Source organism: Symphalangus syndactylus, chromosome 12 (assembly GCF_028878055.3).
Source record: "Symphalangus syndactylus isolate Jambi chromosome 12, NHGRI_mSymSyn1-v2.1_pri, whole genome shotgun sequence".
NCBI classification, from domain to species: domain Eukaryota; kingdom Metazoa; phylum Chordata; class Mammalia; order Primates; family Hylobatidae; genus Symphalangus; species Symphalangus syndactylus.
The window spans coordinates 123,541,087-123,561,054 of NC_072441.2; the positions used below are offsets into that span (position 1 = coordinate 123,541,087).

Below are 19,968 nucleotides of genomic sequence, written 5' to 3' on the forward strand. Positions count from 1 at the left end.
ACGGGGGCAATGAGAGATGTGCTACAGAAGCCTGGGTAACAATTACCAATGGAGCAGTGATAGTTCAAAGAGTAAGGCCGCATATAGGTTCCTTGTATAATCATAGAAAGAAGACAATACAAAGCTATTAGGAAACTCAGAGTCAGGAAGGAGAGAAGAGAGAAAGTGATAGAAACTGGCAGTAGCAGCTTAGCAGTTGTAGAGATAGAAGTAGAATCAAGATTGTCCTCTGTCATAACTGGTTAAGGGACTTTGAGCAAGTCTCTTGAATCTCTGAGCCTCAGTTCCCTCATTTATAAAATGAAAAGGTGAATAAGATGCCTTTTCAATTATAAGACATCTTGTCTCTCTAATTTTAACCTGAAAGATGAGACAATTTCATGGAGGCAGTCAACAACTTCAGAAAGCATATGGGATCCTGCAGTAAGGTGGTCATTTAAAATTACTCTGATGTTACAGTCTATGGATTGCTTACTTCTGCTGCTCCTGCTTCTTTAAAATTGTAACCTTAAATAAACCGTTCTATTTTGAACTAATTTCAAAATTATAGAAAGACTGCAAATAATATCTACTCTTTACCCAGGGCTGCCTATTATTGTTATTAACATTTTACCTTTTTATCATTTCTGTTTTCTCTCTCACTATATATGTGTGTATTTTTTTTTTCAGAACCATACCTACGTCTTGGCCCTTTATTCTGAAATACTTTAGTATATATTGTCTAAGAACAGAGACATAACCACAGCACAGTTACCGATTTCAGTGACTTTAACATTGATGAAATATTTTTATCTAATCAATCTACCATCAGTTTTCCAATTAACCGAATAATGTCCAATATAGCATTTTTTTCCTCCTCCAGGAAAGAATCCAGTCTAGTATCTCACATTACATTTAGTTGTCATGGCTCTTCAGCTGGAATATTTTCACAGCCTTTGTCTTTTATGACAGTGGCATCTTTGAAGGATACAGCACCCCTACCTCTTTTAAAAAACAAAACAAAACGTTCCTCACTTGGGATTTGTCTGGTATTTCCTCATTAGATTCCTCATTTCCTCATTAGATGCAGTGTCTTCGGGGAATCACATCTGGAGGCAAATGATGTCCGTCTGTCCCTCAATTGTGATGTTAATTTTGATCACCTGGTGAGGGTTTTGTCCAATTTATCCAGTGTATAATTACTCTTTTCCTTGCAACTAATAAGAAGTCTATGGAAAAATACTCTAAGATCATGCAAATATCTTGTTCCTCATCAACATTTCTTCCTATGTTTAGATACAAGATGGTTTTTGCCTTACCCAATCTTTGCCCTGTTTGCAAAATGATGATTTTCTAACTTCAACAATCTCTCAACACTCTACCATAGGCAAGAGTATTTCCTTTTTCTCCATTTGTTTTATCAATTAATTATTGGTATGCATTTATGAATTCCTGTGTTTTTAAAAAATTTCTAACCTATTTTAACATGCAGGATATATAAAAAAAAACTATAGAGATGAACACTCAAACAAAATCCTTTCCTATCATTAAATATAAAGAATAATGCCTAAAAATGTTATAAAGGAAGTAGAATACAGTAATAATTCACTTATCTGGAAAAAAAGTTGTCTGGTAAATGTAATGATCCAAAATATAGAGGAAAATATCAAAGCAAGTGAAAGGTCTTTACACTAAGTAAATGCCCCCAAAATATCAGAGTTGTTTTAGCCTTTTCTTTATATGCTTATTTATTTATTTTGAGACAGAGTTTTGCTCTTGTTGCCCAGGCTAGAGTGCAGTGGCAAGATTTCGGCTCACTGCAACCTCCGCCTCTAGGGTTCAACTGATTCTCCTGCATCAGCCTCCCGAGTAGCTGGGATTACAGGCACCCATCACCTCGCCCAGCTAATTTTTTGTATTTTTAGTAGAGACAGGGTTTCATCATGTTGGCCAGGCTGGTCTCAAACTCCTGACCTCAGGTGATCCGCCCACCTTGGCCTCCCAAAGTGCTGGGATTACAGGCGTGAGCCACTGTGCCCAGCCTTATATGCATTTTTAAACATTGGTTATTTAGTTTCCCAGCCCACTCTAACATGATAAGACAATTCAAGGGGAGGTGTGTGTGTGTGAAATGTGTGTGCAGAGCTAGCCTGTAGCAGCAGGGGCAGCAACAAGAAGGCACAGCAGAAAGATCAATTATGAGGGCCACCAAATCCATTAGACTCAGAAGAATGCAGGAACATAGAAGGCTGTGATTACTTACTGTATGGTGAAGAGTACTAAGTACAGTACTTGTTGGCTCCTGAGGATATCTTGGTACTACAGCTTTTGTTTTCTATCTTTACCTATTCCTGAGATACCTCTAGGCTATCAGAAATAGGTTCAGCTATACAGTTGGCCTTCCATGTCAATGGGTTCCACATCCATAGATGGAAAATATTAGGGAAAAAAAATTAAAAATAACAATGCAACAATAAAAAAAGATATAGATTTAAAAATATGGTTTAACTATTTACATAGCATTTACATTGTATCAGAGATTATAAGTAATCTAAAGATTATTTGAAGAATACGGGAGGATGTGCATAGGTTATATGCAAATACTCTGCCATTTTATTTATTTATTTTTTTGAGACGGAGTCTCGCTCTGTTGCCAGGCTGGAGTGCAGTGGCGCGATCTCAGCTCACTGCAACCTCTGCCTCCCGGGTTCAAGCAAGTCTCCTGTCTCAGCCTCCCCAGTAGCTGGGACTACAGGTGCCCACCACCACGCCCAGCTAATTTTTGTATTTTTAGTAGAGACGGAGTTTCACCATGTTGGCCAGGATGGTCTTGATCTCTTGACCTCGTGATCCGCCCACCTCGGCCTCCCAAAGTGCTGGGATTACATGCGTGACCTACCCTGCCATTTTATATCAGGGACTTGAACATCCATGGATTTGGGTATCCTGGAAGTTCCTGTGGATACCAAGACAACTGTACTGTGTTTTATTAGTATAAGACAGAGTTGGTGATATTTCAGGAAAAATAAATAAAAGTGGTTTAAATTAAATTGTTTCTAGTACTTCAAGATGAAAATCTCAGTTATTTAGAATATCTAATTATATCCAATCCCTTACTGCCCCCTTTCCTAATACTGTCAGATAAACAAGTTATTACTAAAACTATCTTTTTTTTTTTTTTTTTGAGATGGAGTCTTGCTCTGTCGCCTAGGCTGGAGTGCAGTGGCACGATCTTGGCTCACTGCAAGCTCCGCCTTATAGGTTCAAGCGATTCTCCTGCCTCAGCCTCCCGAGTAACTGGGACTACAGGTGCCCACCACCACGCCCAGTTAATTTTTCTTTTTTTGTATTTTTAGTAGAGACGGGGTTTCACCATGTTAGCCAGGATGGTCTCGATCTCCTGACCTCGTGATCTGCCAGCCTTGGCCTACCAAAGTGCTGGGATTACAGGCATGAGCCACTGTGCCCGCCCTACTAAAACTATCTTTAAAATTAATATTGGAAAGCATTAGTGTATGCAAACATTTATATACTTTCCGGCCTTCTGAAGAATTAGTCTAGGAAAACATTAACCATCATTAAGCAAATAAATCCCTGCTGCTCAACACCCTACATAGAGTTGCCCCTTTGAAATGCAGCTTAACTGTAAATGGAAACTGTAAAATTAATACGGTGCTCAGATTTGAACGGACTGTTGATTATCTTTGTTTTGGTATCTGGAGACTTGTGACATATCTCTCTTGATTGGGAATTACGGCAGGCTCTCCTTGTACCATAGTGTCAGTTTTCTGGAGAATGTCTGTCTAGCCCTTGGAAGTTCCCTTATGCGTCCTTTCCCTCAAGGTGAATTCTGGGAATTCTAACTTTGCCTTTATTTTAAATTGTGACATCGTAAACACAACCAACAAATTTCTTCAAAATGTCCAGCCACTATATACATTTGAAAAAAGAGATTAAAGGTTAGAGAAATAACAAAGGTATATGTTATTACTGAAATTCTTTTGGTTGTAATAGAATTAGGTATTACTGAAAAAATAAGCTTTCTTACCATGCCAGTTTGATTTTGTTTTGACAGCTGTAATGGATTGTGTTGCTTGTTGATTGGTTTACTGCAGTGGTGGTCTCTTTGAACTGTTTGTTCTATATCTAAATTAGTTCCTTGGCTTGCCCCTTGGAAATAATTTTGATGGATAGTAATAAAACTATTACATAATGGTGATTCCTCTGAAATGACTTTTAAGCATATTGAATTCTTATTGATTTCTATTTCATATAATGGCATTTCTATTTTATACATTAGTACTTTTTGTTATACTAAGACTTTGCATATTTCTTGTATTTTGGCAAAAGCAATTGGAATCCATAAAGCAACATACAGAATTGTGATAAAAGTGCTCTGGTAAAGAAAATTTAGTGTAAAAAGCCACTGCTTTCATTTATCAATGAATGGGAAGGGACACTTATTTTATAAAAGATATTGAGGACAAACTTTTTTCTATATTTTTATATACAAATTCTTTTTTTCTTTTGAGATAGGATCTCCCTCTGTCGCCCAGGCTGGAGTGCAGTGGCGCGATCTTGGCTCACTGCAACCTCTGCCTCCCGGGTTCAAGTGATTCCCCTGCCTCAGCCTCCTGAGTAGCTGGAATTACAGGCACCCACCACCACACCCGGCTAATTTTTTTGTATTTTTAGTAGCGACCAGCTTCACCATGTTGGTCAGGCTGGTCTCGAACTCCTGACCTCAGGTGATCCGCCTGCCTCAGCCTCCCAAAGTGTTGGGATTACAGGTGTGAGCCACCACGCCTGGCCTATATACAAATTCTTAATCTTACCAAGTTTACAAATTTGAACTTAACACAACTCTTAAGGTTAATAAAAGTATTGTTTTATAAGTTATCAATGTGAGAAACAGATTTGGGGTAATTATTCAAACCCAAATTCAGTAGGCATAAGAATTTAGTGTATCCATGGCCTTGCTCATGAGTCATATGGTTTTTTCTTTTCAAAGTCCAAGTGAAAACTTCACTGCTTTTACAATAAGCTGCGAAAATTACTGGCAGATGTAGGGACCCTGGCTCATTTATATTTATGAAACCCTAATTCAAGTTTCAAGTAATTGTATGACATTAACACAACATAGAGTTCCGTTCCTCAGTTTTCCTATTTCTTAAGAGCAGTTAATTATGTGTGATAATGGTATGTATGTTGTATGTATTATTGTTGGCATATAGCCAACGACATTTTCCTTAATCTCTTAGTAACACTTTAAAAAGACTAAACATTTACCCAACTCAATAACTGGGAGGGGCTTTTCCTCCAAGTGCTAATTCAGTTTGTTGTTGTTTATTTGGGACTTGAAGCAACTAACATCTATGGGAAAACTTTCTGTATACATAATGCACTTCCCTCCTTTTTACCGATCACCTTCCTTTTTCTTTTCTTTTTTGGACTCTTGTCATTTGAAATATTGGGGGGGAAACGCCTTTTTTCTTCTTTTGATTGCTCTACTTCTTCTAGTGATTTCGTCATGATTCAAGACTTTCTTTGAAAGTAAAATGGAATAAAAATGAAACACTATGAACTTTGTTGCCTATCCTCGCTGTTTTTGTTTTTGACTTAACTTTGCGTTGGGGTGCTTTAAAGAAGTAACCCTATTTGAGAGAAGGGGGTTGAAGGGCATTCTAGCTTCCCCAACTGGAGTAAAAGGGCTATGACACAAGGCAATCAAAGGAGGAAATAATTAGCATTCTTCAACGTTCAAGATTAATCAGTTCTGTTTAGCGGTTATTAAAGGGAGGAAAGAAACCAAATGGGAATAGTGAATTATCGTTCCTTTCATGTTTTACACGTAATGCTGGTACATAGTATTCTTTCCACATTCTACTGCACATTGCCTAGAGAAAGAACTGCAGATCATCACATATTATCCATTTCCAAATGGTCTAATGACAGCAAATACAAAGGCGGCTCACTTTAAACCTTCCGTTAACAGTCACACTGCATCAAATGGTGCTAGTTTTAAGTAGGCCACCCATTTAGTACACTCTCTGAAACACCTTTCCGCCCAATTTCTGTCATTTGCTCCTTAAGTCAAGGGTAGTACCCTGCGTAACATCTACAAAGGCCTACTTCTAACACTTCCCGAATCTTAATGTGAGGATACTGATCATCATAATTTATGACCTTATCTACGGCAGTGGGGTGACCCTCCACATTTGGAGCCCCCTCATTTGTCCGCAGTGACTTCTAAAAACACCGCTGGCTTGGGCTGGATAGTTGATTTAGGGTCCAAGTGCTTCCAGACTTTGTTCTCTGGCCTTAAAGGTGAACAGCCGGGTACTGAAGGCCACAGACATCACGGCGGATTTCACAGAGGGCCGCGTGCCGGGAGCGGGTGGCCAGGCGGTGGCGGACGCCCCACCTGTCCATCCTCCCACCCCTTCCCGCCCCGTTGTTTGGCCGGTGAGAGCCCCTCCTTTCAGCAGGCGCCGGGTAGTGGGGTTGCGGATGGCTGCGCGCGCTGCGGGCACCGATTACCGGCGGCAGTTGGGCTCCGCGGGGCCGAAAAGCTGCGGGCGGGAAGCGCGAGGTTAAGACCCTGACGGCTGCAGCTCTCAGGGCCCCCGCGAGCGCGCTCCGTTGGTGCGCGCGCGCGCGGCTCCGCCCCGCCCGCTTGGCGCGCGCCCCCGCCAGGTCTGCTCTCTTCCCCCACCCCTGGCGCGGACGGGGTGGTTCCAGCTCACTCTCCTCCCCCGAGCGGCAGCGGCGGCGGCGGCGGCGGCGGCGGCTGCTGCGGGCGCTGAATGAGAGACAGTGACTGTTCGGGTCGGCGAGTGCTACTCTAGGCGGCGGCAGCGGCCGTGGCGGTGAAGCGTGAGGCCGGCGTCGTCTTTCCATCCTCTGAGGCGACGGCCGCGGCTGCACAGGTCGGTGGGCTCAGGCCGCGGGGCGGTGCGGGGGAGGGAGGAACGGTGGGTGCGCGGCGCCCCCCGGGCGGCGCGGGGAATGGCGGCGGCGGCGCTGCGGAGTGTGGCTCTCCCGGCCGCGGGCCCCGGGGCTGCTCGCCCTGCGTGCAGGGAGGGGGCTGCGGAGCTGGGGCTGAGGGAGAAGGGCGCTGGGGGGCGCGCCTCCCTCGGCCGCGGGTTCTCGGAGTCGGAGCGGCCGTGTGGTCCCCGCTCGGGGGCGCCGTCCTGAAGCCGGGGGCGCTGCAACCCCTTGAACCCGCCTCGCTCTCCCTCTTGGGTGGCGGAAGCCCCCAGCCTCCGCCCGCGCTGTTCTGGCGCCCAGCTGCCCCTCAGCCTCCCTTCAGGTGAGCCGATCCCGGACCTCTAAGCCAGGACCAGCAGAAGCCGGGCCACACCCCCTCCCCTGGCCCCGGTGGCTGCGCCCAGAAGCCTGGCCGCAGAGTTGGCCGCCCGCGAACCCGCGGACTCGCGGTCAGGGTGACCTGTTGCAGAGCGGCCCGCAGCCCGAACGGCCCCCGGCAGCCCCGACCCTGGAGGGGCTGCGTCCTGCGCTGGGCTCGGGCCAGGCGCGCGGGCCGGGTGTGGGGCAGGGGCCGCAGCCCCAGGTCGGCTTGCTCTACAGCCTGGAACCGGGCTCTAGAAAAAAAAAAAGGAGATTTCGAACGTATCTCATCACACACTTGCAAAGCCGGGAGATCTGTCTGCAACTATCCGGAATTCCACTGCAGTATCGGATTAGGTAGGCTCATAAACACCGTGCTTTTGAGGTGATTTGGGAGAAACGCGAGCCAAGAGCGAGGAGCTAATTTCTGGAAAATAGCCGTAAACCTGTGCGGAGCGAATTATTACCTCCCCCCCACCGCCCCAGCTCCCCCCCTCGAAGCTCTTTTCCTGTAGCTGTGTGTTGTGTAGACGCAGGCCAGTTTCAGTGTACGTGGGCGTGTTTGGGAAGAAGCTGCGAGCTGATAGGAGGTACCTAGTACAAATGTTAATTTGTTTGAGTTGGGAGGGGTAAGGGAGGAGGAAGAAAGGGCACTGATGTTAGCTGTGGAGGAGGGGCAATTGAAATACTCAATTTCTGTTAAAAAAAAAAAAAACTCTAAAAGAAATATCTAATGCCTACTATGTATTTAAGACCATAAAGTGGAAACACACAGGCAGCAGTTAATTGAGCTTTATCGTTTATGCTCCCTGGATTTTTTTTCCCCCAACACTTCCTCAACAATTAGTTGCTATAGAGAGCCTTGTTTTCTTACCAGTGTTCATAAGTTGACTTGGGTATTTTTCTGTATCCACCATTAGATCCATTCCTGTTCAAGTTTCTTTGAAGATGACCATCAGAATTTTAGGAAACTTTTCAGCCCGTGTTTGCAGAGTATTGCTGTTAGACAGATCATAGCTTGCTCATTATAAAACCTGTTCCACTCAAGATCATTATGCTTGTACAAGTGCTACAGAACAAGTGCTATAGAATCGTACACATAAGTGTATTACTCTTACGGTTAAGTATATTACTTTAGAATTATGGGGAAACTTCCAAAACTGAGCATCCAAACAGTATTATTTTAACAAAGATAACCTCTAACTCAAGCTTTGTAGGCATGAAGTTTATCATGTAGCTTCAAAGGTCTTTTTAGGCAGATCTAAATATCAAAATGTAAGGGCATTAATGCCATTTGGGATAAACAATTTCAGTGTATTTTAAGCCTAGTTCATTTTTTCTTTTTAAAATTCAGCATAATTTTTAAACGGTAAGATGTGCATTTTTTCCATTATATTCCATTTTTTTTTTTTTTTTTCCTTTTAACATAGATTTTCCTTATTTGGCTCAGGCTTGTCTCAAACTCTGAGCTCAAGCGATCCTCCCGCGTCAGGCTCCCAAGGAGCTGGGACTACAGGCATGCGCTACTGTGCGTTATTTCACTTTTCATTGAATTAAGGAATTTGGCTTTTAGTAATACTTTGAGGCAGGACTCTGGAAATACTGTTTAGTTTGCCTAAAGTTTTTCAGATTGCAACGTAAATTTGAAGATAACGCTTGCATTGTCAGAACACAACATGCTTTTCTAATATTTATTTGTAATACTGGAAAGAATACAACAAATTTTCCTGAGAGAAAATATAACTGAAAAACTGGCTTTGTGAGTCAGATACATATGTGAGTAATATATTTTTGTGTGTGTTTTTAAATACCTGGTACGAGTCTTTTTATTACGTCATTAGAGTTGAGTGTAGTGAATGATGGATATATAGGTGAAATTGTCCTGTTGCAACTTAAAACACTTATGCTTTTTCCAGAGGCTCAGTTCATTCTGCACATGTTTATTGGGTACCTACTTGGTGCCAGTTAGTTCCCTGGAGGTTGGGGACACAACAGGGGAAGAGACAGGTCTGTGCCCTGATGGAGCTTAAATGATAAATGGGCAAATATGTTAGTTTAAAAGTTTAAGAAGTAGAAACTCCTCTGATAACTTTTTGGTTAAGGATATTGTTTTTTTCTTTCTGAGAATTGTGGGAATTATTGCCTAGAGAACAAAAACATTGAGACAATTGTTTTTAAAATATGCCTATGTTTATATACTTTGGGTTTCTGGTTACCAAGTATACCACAGATAAACATTCTACCTGAAGTCAGATGATGCATAGTTTACATGTGGTTAGACAGCCTTATTCTTTTGGTTTATGTAGTTAAATGAATGTTTGCTGAAAATATTCTCTCTTGGCACTTATTTATAAGGGAATCTAAATTTCTTTTTTGGTCTAAAATTTTAAAATATCACCTTTTTATTTCTGGCTGACTGTGAGTGAACCAATTCCTTGACGATCTGCTTTTCCAGAAAATTTTAAATAACTTTTAAACCTTAAACCAAACTATTAATTGAAATTTATTTAATCAAATTTGTTTTCTTTTGTGAGTTAAACTTTAAACCCATTTATTTTCTCCGAAAGTATGCTTTTTTTTTTTTTTTTTTGCTATGTAAAATAGACACATAGTTTGGGTTTACTTTTAATTTTAATGATACACGGCTTGAGAATAAGATACTACATTGAAGTGTATCCATTTTTTGAATATGAGATATTTATTGTGTAACGACTGTATTTGGAATAAAATTGTCACTTTAATATGAATACTTTTTTTTTAAGTTAATTTTCAACACAGGATAATTCAAATAGCTTGAAACTACCCCAGCCTGAGTGAAGTTCCTTGGAGAGGAAAATGAATGTATTGCATTATCCTATAAATTGTTTCTTTAACTGTGTCTTAAATTTCCTATTGATTCCTTTTTAGTGAGAGAATAAAGATTGTGTGTGATAAATTTTAGTAACGTGGAATTAATCTGGAATCTTTTTTGGTTTAATGTCTTGAGCTTTTGATTTAGGAAAACTTTTAACTACATAATAGAAATAAAACACTGGAATTTAAAATGTGTTACATTTACCTATTCTATGGAAAGAAAAAAGTTTGAATATAAACTTACATAGTCACTTTACTAAGTAGCTAGTTAGGGATATGGGAAGGATCTATATATACATACAGTTATATGGATATAGCAGTGTTCATATGACTTAGCTTGAGGAGGCTTGGCAGTTTATTTCATTACAGAGAAACTTTTGGTACTGGCTTTTGAATAATACATTGCTTTGGAGTGTGAAAGACTTGAATCTCTCATCTTGAATTTAATTGATAGTTTTCTGTTACTTCACTTACATGACCTTTTTTTTTTCAGAACAGATTTTCTTTAGTTTGATTTCCTTTTATTGTTCTGGCAGAAGTGTTTTCTGAAAACCCTATTAAATAGCATCCCCATCATACTGTGTGCCTTTGCCTTGCTTTATTTATTTATTTCTACATCATTGCTTTATCTGACATTAAAACATACATTAGCTTTTTATCTGCCTCCCTCTCTGATTGTAAGCTTCATGAGGGCAAGGGCTTATTTTGTCCACTGTTCTCTTCCTAGCACCTAGAAAAGTATCTGACACATAGTGATGCTCACATATTTGTGGGGTATTAATTGTTATTAAGTGATCAAAGGACCCCGGTTTTGTTCCTTTTTTAAAAAAATTAATATTTGATTTATACAGCTGTGCAGTTAAAAAGAAAATTGTACTACAAGGGTTATACAGGTTAAGCATCCCAAATCTGAAAATCTGAAATCCAAAATGCTCCAAAATATTAAACTTTTTGAGTGCCAGCATGACTCTCAAAGAAAATGTTCATTGGAGCGTTTTGAGTTTTAAATATTTGGATTTGGGATGCCCAACTGGCAATGCAAGTCTTCCAAAATCTGACAAAATCTGAAATTCAGCAAAATTTGAAATCTGAATTTTTCTGGCCCCAAGCCGGGTACTCAGGTAACCTGTAATTAAAACTCTGGTCCTCTGCCTCATCTCTTTATGACTTTCCCTCCTGTGTCCTGCTCTCAGAGCAACCATAGGTGTTTCTTCTATTTACATATTTAAAAATTACGTACTTTTACTGTTTGTTTTTTAATTTTATTATTTATTTATTTATTTATTTTTTGAGACGGAGTATTGCTCTGTCGCCCAGGCTGAAGTGCAGTGGCGCAATCTAGGCTCAGTGCACCCTCCACCTCTTGGGTTCAAGTGATCCTCCTGCCTCAGCTTCCTAAGTAGCTGGGATTACAAGCGTGCGCCACCACACCCGGCTAATTTTTGTATTTTTAGTAGAGATGGCATTTCACCATGTTGGCCAGACTAGTCTCAAACTCCTGACCTCAAGTGATCTGCCTACCTCAGCCTCTCAGAGTGCTGGGATTACAGGTGTGAGCCACTGTGCCTGGCCTGATTTTCTAGTTTGAAGTGATTGTTGAAAAGTCTTAATGCCATTCAAAATCTTTATCCGTCATATGTGACCTGGCCCTAAGATCTTTTGTCTTCAGTATATCTGCTATGTCTCTGATATTTTATGTATCTTGTATGGATTTTACTTTATTTGTTCTACACTGAATTTAGTGGGCGCTTTTAACCAGCAGTGTCCATGATTATATGGAGAGGAGATATGATCTAGTTTAGAGGTCAGCAGACTTTTTCTTTGAAGGTTAGGTAGTATTTTAGGCATTTTGGGCAATACAATCCATTACTGCTACTCAGCTTTGCTGTTGTCAAATGAAAGCAAGCATAAGCAGTGTGGGACTGTGGTTTGCTGACACCTGATCTTATACAGGCAGAAGGATTAGCCTTCGCTTCACCAGGAGTAGGGAGAGTTACTATAGAAATAGGAGAGAAGACAAAGTATATGGATAGACACGTGATGGTGGTAGCTTGAGAACATTCTCATGAGTGTTTCAATTTACCTTTGTGTACAGAGGCCAAGCTCATCATCTGAGAGTAAGGAAGAATGGGAATATGTATTAGAGGTTTGAGAAGGAATAATAGATGACATAGCCACTTGTCAAAGAGTAAAAAAGTGAATAGAAGAGGGACAGTATGATTGCCAGGCAGCAGTAAGGGCTCTCTTGAGATACATGGTTCTGAATTTTATGTTCCTGATTTATTTATTTATTTTATTTATTTATTTATTTATTTATTTTTTGAGGCAGAGTCTCACTGTCGCCTAGGCTGGAGTGCAGTGGCGCGATCTCAGCTCACTGCAACCTCCGTCTCCTGGGTTCAGGTGGTTCTCCTGCCTCAGCCTCCCAAGTAGCTGGGACTACAGTCACGTGCCACCACATCTGGCTAATTTTTTGTTTTTTTAGTAGAGACGGGGTTTCACCATATTAGCCAGGATGGTGTCAGATCTCCTGACCTCGTGATCCGCCCGCCTTGGCCTCCCAAAGTGCTGGGATTACAGGTGTGAGCTACTGTACTCGGCCATGCTCCTGATTTTAATAGGAGTACCTTTAATATTTCATCATTAATTATAATGCCTTACTGTTGGTTTTGATAAATAACTTAAGACTTGGTAGATATGATTAAGAAATGCTTTGTCATACTAGTTTTCTAAGAGTTTTTTTTTTTTTAACATAAAATGTTGAATTCATCAAGTGCTTTTTCTTTGCAGGTAGACATGATCATCTTTTCCATTAATCTGTTAATAGGATGTATTACATTAATAGATTATCTCCTGTTGAACCATCTTTGCATTCCTGAGTTAAACCCTATTTAGCTGTGGTGCACTTTTTCACTCACACTGCTAAATTTGACTTGCCGGTGTCTTAGAGTTAAAATCTACATTTATCAGTGAGGTTCACATGGGTGTGTTTTGAATTCAAAGTTTCGCTGACTTCATGAAATCAGTTGTGAAGCTTTTCTTTTTTTTTCCCCATTATCAGAAATAATTCTGTAACACAGGGATTCTTTGTTCCTTGAAGGAACTATAGATTTAATATGAAAGTTTCTAAAACAAAATATGGAAAAATATCTGTATGACCCTGTTGGAGGCAAAGGCTTTTTAAACCAGGATGCAAAAAGTACTAACCAGAAAAGACTGTATTTCATTAAATAAGAGCATCTATTCATTAAACAATACTATTAAGAGAAGAAAAAGGCAAGTAACACACTGGAAAAGGTGTTTGTAATACTTATATCTGTCAGACGACTTATATATAGACTATATTTAAAAGTATGCAAACTAATACAAAATAATTCAGGCAACCCAGTTTTAAAACAAACGGGCAAAAGACTAGAACAGGCATTTAGAAAATTAATTGTTCAGATGGCCAAGGTTGAAAAATACTGATACATAATTTTTAGAAAACGGCAAATTAAAACTATAATGTGATGCCACTACATACCCACCAGAATGGTGTTAGTTAAAAAATCTGAAATACAAAGTGTTGACAAGAATGTAGAGCATTTGGAACGCTTATACATTTCAAGTGGGTTTGAAAATTGGTACAGCCACTTTGGAAAATTCTTTGGCAGCATTTGCCTAAAACTGTATCTGTATATGCTCTGTGATCCACCAGTTTCATGTCTGGGCATAGACCTGATAGAAACCAGTATATATGTGCATCAGAGGACATGTACATTAGAAGAAAACATAGGGGTAAATCTTTATGACCTTGGAATAGGTAAAGGATTCTTATATATGACACCAAGTGACACCAAAAGCAGGAGCAACAAAACAAACAAGAGGTAAATTGAACTTGAAAATTAAATTTTTTGTGCTTCAAAGGATGTCATCAAGAATGTGAAAAGACAATACACATAATTGGAGAAAATATTTGCAAGTCATATCTAACAAGAAACTTGTAGTTAGAATGTATAAACACTCTTATAACTCAATAATAAAAAGACAACTCAATTTAAAAACAGGCAAAGGAGCTGAATAGAAATTTCTCAAAGATAAACAAGTGGCCAATAAGCATATGAAAACATGCTCGACATTAGCTATCAGGAAAATGAAATCAAAACCGCAGTGAGATACCACTTCACACCACTAGGATGACTTGAATGAAAAAGTTAGATAATAAGTCTAGGCAAGGATGTTAAGAAGTTGGGATCCTCATACACTCGTGGGAATGTAAATGGATGTAGCTTCTTTGGAAGACCATGTGGCACTTCTTCAAATAATTTAACGTAGTGTTACCATATGACCCAGCAGTTCCTCTCCTAGAACAGCAGATAGAGGAAGAAAACAGACCTAGTGGCTTAGGTCAGTAGCAGGGGTAAGGGGGTGGTAGCTAAAGGGTGTGGATTTCTTTCTGAGATGATGAAAATGTTCTAAAATTGACTGTGTTGATGGGTGTACCTCTGTGAATATACTATAAACCATTGACTTGTACATTTTAAATAGGTGAATTGTATGGTATGTGAATTATATTTCAGTAAAGCTGTTAAAGATAGGAAAAATAATCAGTGATGTGACAGTGCTGCCATAATATTTGAGAAGAGCAAGATGCAGAGGGATATACCAAGTATTTGTATGAAGCACGCAACCCCGAAACCTTTATGTCTGTATGTGTTTCGATGATTTTGTAAGGTGGAAAATGTTGCACACTAAATGTAAATGTTCGTTTTCTTGTTGGTCTCAAATAGGGAGAGGGAGAGAAAAAAGAGAAAAAATAACTAAAAGAAGGAGTTGATTTAGAAAAAAAATAGCATGTATAGCAAGATCTCAGTTATGTGAACTATAAATGTTAAAAATGTTGAGTAGTTGTCTGTGTGGTGGGATAGCAGATCTTTTTTCTTTATTATTTTCTGGTTGTTTGATCCTTTTTATTTTATTAATAGAAGTAGTTAAAATGAAATTAAGAGGCAATAAAAGTTAGTTATGAAACCGCCAAAACCATAGCAAACAGGGCATGTCCATAGCAGCTTCATAATCACTCCCAGCTGGAAACAACCCAAATATCTGTCAACAACAACAAAAAAAGGGGATAAATAATTTGTGATATAGCCTTATAGTGTGACACTGTACAGTACTGGAAAAGAATGAACTATGGCTATACTCAGCAAAGATGGGTGACTATCACAGATAAAATGGTGAGCAAAAGAAACCAGACACAAAAAGAGTACGTACTCCATGAAGTCATACTCCAGGACTTCATTTACATAAAGTTTAGGGCAAGGTCAAACTCATGTATGGTGATAGAAGCATAAGCATGGTGTTTAGGAGTTGGGGCTAGAAAGGTAAGAGGCATAACAAAGAGGGACCTTCTAGAGTGCTGGAAATGTCTATGTTTTCTTTTTCTTTTTTTTTTTTTTTTTTTTTTTTTTTTTGATACTGTAGCCCAGGCTGGAGTGCAGTGGCGTGATCTCAGCCCGCTGCAACCTCTGCCTCCCAGGTCCTGGTTCAAGCAGTTCTCCTGCCTCAGCCTCCCGAGTAGCTGGGATTACAGGCACATGCCACCATGCCCAGCTAATTTTTGTATTTTTGTATTTTTTTTTTTTTTTTTTAGTAGAGACAGGGTTTCACATTTGATTGGTGGTTACATGGGTGTCTACATTGTAAAATTCATCACACGGAATACCTTAGATATGTACATTATATTTGTATATGCCAAAAGTAAAATGAAACCATAAAAAATAAAAATAAGCAAAAAAATTCTTGTACTTATATAAAAGTATTTATATGCTTCTGGGGATAATTGTATTGCATTCAAATATAGTTTCTACTATCATTTTTAATGGTAGCATTGTACTGTGTGAATGTATCATCATTTAAACTCTTGAGTTTCTTTTAGATAGCATAACAGTGATAGAGTTAACATCTTTTTTTATAGCTCTTCCTGTACTTATATAATTTCCTTTTGATGAATTCCTAAAAAGGGATTTATTTGGAGGTTAAGTATGCTTGCATACTGGCTTATGGTGTACATGTTTGTTTCTTTATGCCCTTAATCACTTGGCAGTTAGCTTTAAAAACGTATATATGTTGATGTGTTATGTAATAAGTGCTCTCTAATTGTTTTAATTTGTGTGTGTGTGTTTTTTTTTTTTTGAGACAGAGTCTCACTGTCGCCCAGCCTGGAGTGCAGTGGTGATCTCGGCTCACTGCAGCCTCTGCCTCCTGGGTTCAAGATTCTCCTGCCTCAGCTTCTCAAGTAGCTGGGATTACAGGTGTCTACCACCATGCCTGGCTAATTTTTGTATTTTCAGTAGAGTCGGAGCTTCACCATGTTGGCCAGGCTGGTCTTGAACTCCTGACCTTAAGTGATCCAGCCACCTCAGCCTCCCAAAAGTGCTGGGATTAAAGATGTGAGCCACTGCACCCAGCCTTAATTTGCATTTTAAACATTTTCAATGAAAGTACTGTTTTCATATGTGTGATATTATACTACTTTCTCCAATTTTCTCTTCACATCCTACCCATTCTTTTTGCTCAGTCTTTTAAGTCTTTTAATGAAATAGTTATACAAAAAAGTGTATAGAGTCAGGTGCAGTGGCTCACACCTGTAATTTTGGCACTTTGGGAGGCCAAGGTGGGCAGATTGCTTGAGCCCAGGAGTTTAAGATCCAGCCTGGGCAATGTGGTGAAACCCTGTCTCTACAAAAAAATGCAAAAAATTAGCCAGGCATTTTGGTGTGTGCCTGTACTCCCAGCTACTCAGGAGGCTGAGGCTGGAGAATTGGAGTCCAGGAGGTCAAGGCTGCAGTGGCCATGATCAAGCCACTGCACTCCAGCCTGGGCAACAGAGGAGACCCCTGTCTTAAAAAACAAAACAAAAGGCATATGAAGAATAATACAGTTAATCGCTAACTTAAGAAATTAACCCATGCAGTTGAAGCACCCTACTAGTTCACATTAATGTGTAAGAAGTCTTTATGTATTAAAAATATTAACTCTTTGTCTCTTGTTTTACTTTTCCCTGTTTTATTTTTTGTCACCCAACTTACTGTATTTCATTGAATCTAAAATGGCTTCAGTTGCAAGATGCACTATTTATGTACATCTAAAAATAAGAATATGGCATTCGAATTTAAGAGGCATCCTAATTTCAGAGATTTTAAAAGGTAAGAAAATGCACATCTAAGAATTGATGAAATACATGTATTTCACTGTCTTGCGCCTTCTTTCTTTTTGAGACAAAGTCTTGCTCTGTCGCCCAGGCTGAAGTGCCAGTGGCACGATCTCAGTTCACTGCAACCTCTGCCTCCCAGGTTCAAGCAATTCTCTGCCTCAGCCTCCCGAGTAGTTGGGATTGTAGGCGCCTGCCACCACACCTGGCTAATTTTTTTGTGTTTTTAGTAGAGACGGGGTTTCACTATCTCGGCCAGGCTGGTCTTGAGCTCCTGACCTCGTGATCCACCCGCCTCGGCCTCCCAAAGTGCTGGGATTACAGGCGTGATCCACCACACCCGGCCAGCGCCACCTTTAATCAGACGATCAATCTCTTCTTTTGTTTCTGTTTCTACTGTGAGTCCTAGAAAGCCTTTCCTATGTCAAAATATATTTTAAAATTCACCTATGTTTACTTCTAGTATTTTTATGGCTTAAATATTTTTCATTTTTAATTCATCTTATTTTAATGTAAGATCTAATTTTTGTCTTTTTACCCAAATGGTTAAACAATTGTCAAAAAGTTAAATGACATTAATGATTTTTTTCCTTTTGAAACAGGGTCTCACTCTCTCACCCAGACTGGATTATAATGGCATGATCACAGCTCGCCGCAGCCTTGACCTCCCAGGCTTAAGTGATCCTCCTGCCTTAGCCTCCCAAGTAGCTGGGACTACGGGTGCACACCACCACACTTGGCTAATTTTTTTGTTTTTTGTAGAGACATAGTCTCTACTTCATTGCCTAGGCTTGTTTCAAACTCCTGGGCTCAAGTGATCCTCTTGCCTCAGCCTCCCAAAGTGCTGGGATTATAGCATGAGCCACCGCGCTTGGCCACAATAATGATTTTCGAACAAGTAGTGATATGCTCAAATGTGCTGGCTAGGAAAACAACATGGCTATAGATTTTGGTTAGGTCTAGTCAAAAATTATCAGTTTTGTTTTCTAATAGATGGGTATCTTTTTTTTTTTTTTTTTTTGAGATAGAGTCTCACTGTGTCGCCCAGGCTGGAGTGCAGTGGCTCACTGCAACATCCACCTCCCAGGTTCAAGGTATTCTCCTGTCTCAGCCTCCCAAATAGCTGGGATTACAGGCACATGCCACCATGCCCGGCTAATTTTTTGTGTTTTAGTAGAGACAGGATTTCACCATGTTGCCCAGGCTGGTCTGGAACTCCTGAGCTTAGGCAGTCCACCCGCCTTGGCCTCCCAAAGTGCTAGGATTACAGGTATGAGCCACTGCTGTTGGCTAATAGATGTATATCTTAAATTTGCATTGAAAGGAATGTGAATGTCAAAACTAAATTTCAACTTTATGTTTCCTTAAATTTCTAATAAGTATCTACATGTTTTTGGGATCAGCCATATAATTTACTAAGTTAAAGTTAAATAAATTTTTTAAAGATAGACAATGGTTATAATTCTTTGATGAAAGTCTGTATGAATCTGGGCAAGTTACTTAATTTGTTTAACATTCAGCTTTTTTATTTGTAATTGGGTATAATAGTGCCTTCTCATAGGATCACTGTAAGGATTTCTTTTACTCTTTCTTTCAGATTGAAGATCAAGTGTAATTATAGCCCAGATTCTGTTGCATCGGTGGTTATTCTAGATCTCTAGGGTTACTGGAGTAAATTATTCGTTATACCTCTTCCAATCCTGATTTAGATTTCCAAGATTTGACTAGAACATTTTTTTGCCTTCTGGAATTAGCTTACATGACAAATCTGTATGTTTTCTGTTGCTTTTCTTAAGCTACACTTTTGTGTATGTGCTGAAATCTTTATAGATAGTTTAGGGGTTTGTACGTGGGTGATTAGTAAGATTTTTCTTTTTTTTGCAATTTTGATATGCTGATATATTTTTGTATGTTTGTGTAGTTTAGATCCTATCTCTTAAAGCTAGAGGGACAGGAATAAGTCTACTTAAAGAGAAACATTTTGAGGATATCTTATGGATAAGAAACTCTGCTTCTGACTTGCTTGTTTTGGCCACTGGCGTTTTTAAATGTTTTCTTGTAAGCACAGTACTTGAGAGTGTTATCCTAAAAGTATTGTTGTCGATGTCTTCTTGGTGAGAGACAGTCTTATATGTGAAACCACAGTAAATAACATAAAACAATATGTTGTTTTGTGTCAGATTGAAGAGCATTAGCAGTTCACAGAAGAAGAGGCTCAGTGAGGACAGGAGTGTTTCATTTAGGTGGAAAGAGAACATACTGATTGTTGAAAACAGCATGACTCAAGATGTGGCAACAAGAACTAGGTTTTATTGGCACGATTTGGATTGAAGGGTTTGTTTGGGATGTGGCGGGAAATACAGTACATTTGATGAGGTGGGACTAAATATTCAGCCCTTAGAAATGAAGCGGGGAAATTAGAATTGAAATGATAGTACATATTGTTATTCAGTAACTTAGCATGTCACTCTGTTTCCCTTCTTCAAGAGATCCAAAAGGTGACAGATAGAACTCATTGCCAAAAGGTTTTCAAAGATAACCACTTTGAAGGTTTGGACTTAAGGGAACAAGCAGTACTAATGAAGCCATCTGTT

At 39.7% G+C, this 19,968-nt stretch overlaps 3 protein-coding genes across 9 annotated transcripts in view; 1 reads left to right on the top strand and 2 right to left on the bottom strand.

Annotated features, from left to right (window-relative positions):
- Positions 1 to 3,905: 3,905 nt before the first annotated feature.
- Positions 3,906 to 6,879, bottom strand: LOC134734569 (uncharacterized). The gene has a single exon (XM_063627567.1). It carries the CDS (start codon positions 6,877 to 6,879, stop codon positions 6,301 to 6,303), a length of 579 nt encoding a protein of 192 aa, XP_063483637.1. The 3' UTR covers positions 3,906 to 6,300.
- RALGPS2 (Ral GEF with PH domain and SH3 binding motif 2) overlaps positions 6,605 to 19,968 on the top strand; it is a 204,961-nt gene continuing 191,597 nt past the window's right edge. For 2 of the 7 annotated variants that reach the window (XM_055254606.2, XM_063627490.1), the window contains exon 1: positions 6,677 to 6,908. The gene's annotated coding sequence lies outside the window, so the exon portion shown is untranslated. Of the gene's footprint in view, positions 6,909 to 19,968 lie in introns of all 7 variants that reach the window. The other 5 variants (XM_063627489.1, XM_063627488.1, XM_055254607.2 and 2 more) reach the window with 4 other exon arrangements.
- LOC129468830 (uncharacterized) lies at positions 6,919 to 7,696 on the bottom strand. The gene is given in 3 exon segments (XM_055254611.2): positions 6,919 to 6,962; positions 6,965 to 7,300; positions 7,303 to 7,696. Coding segments are annotated over 3 exon segments (774 nt in total).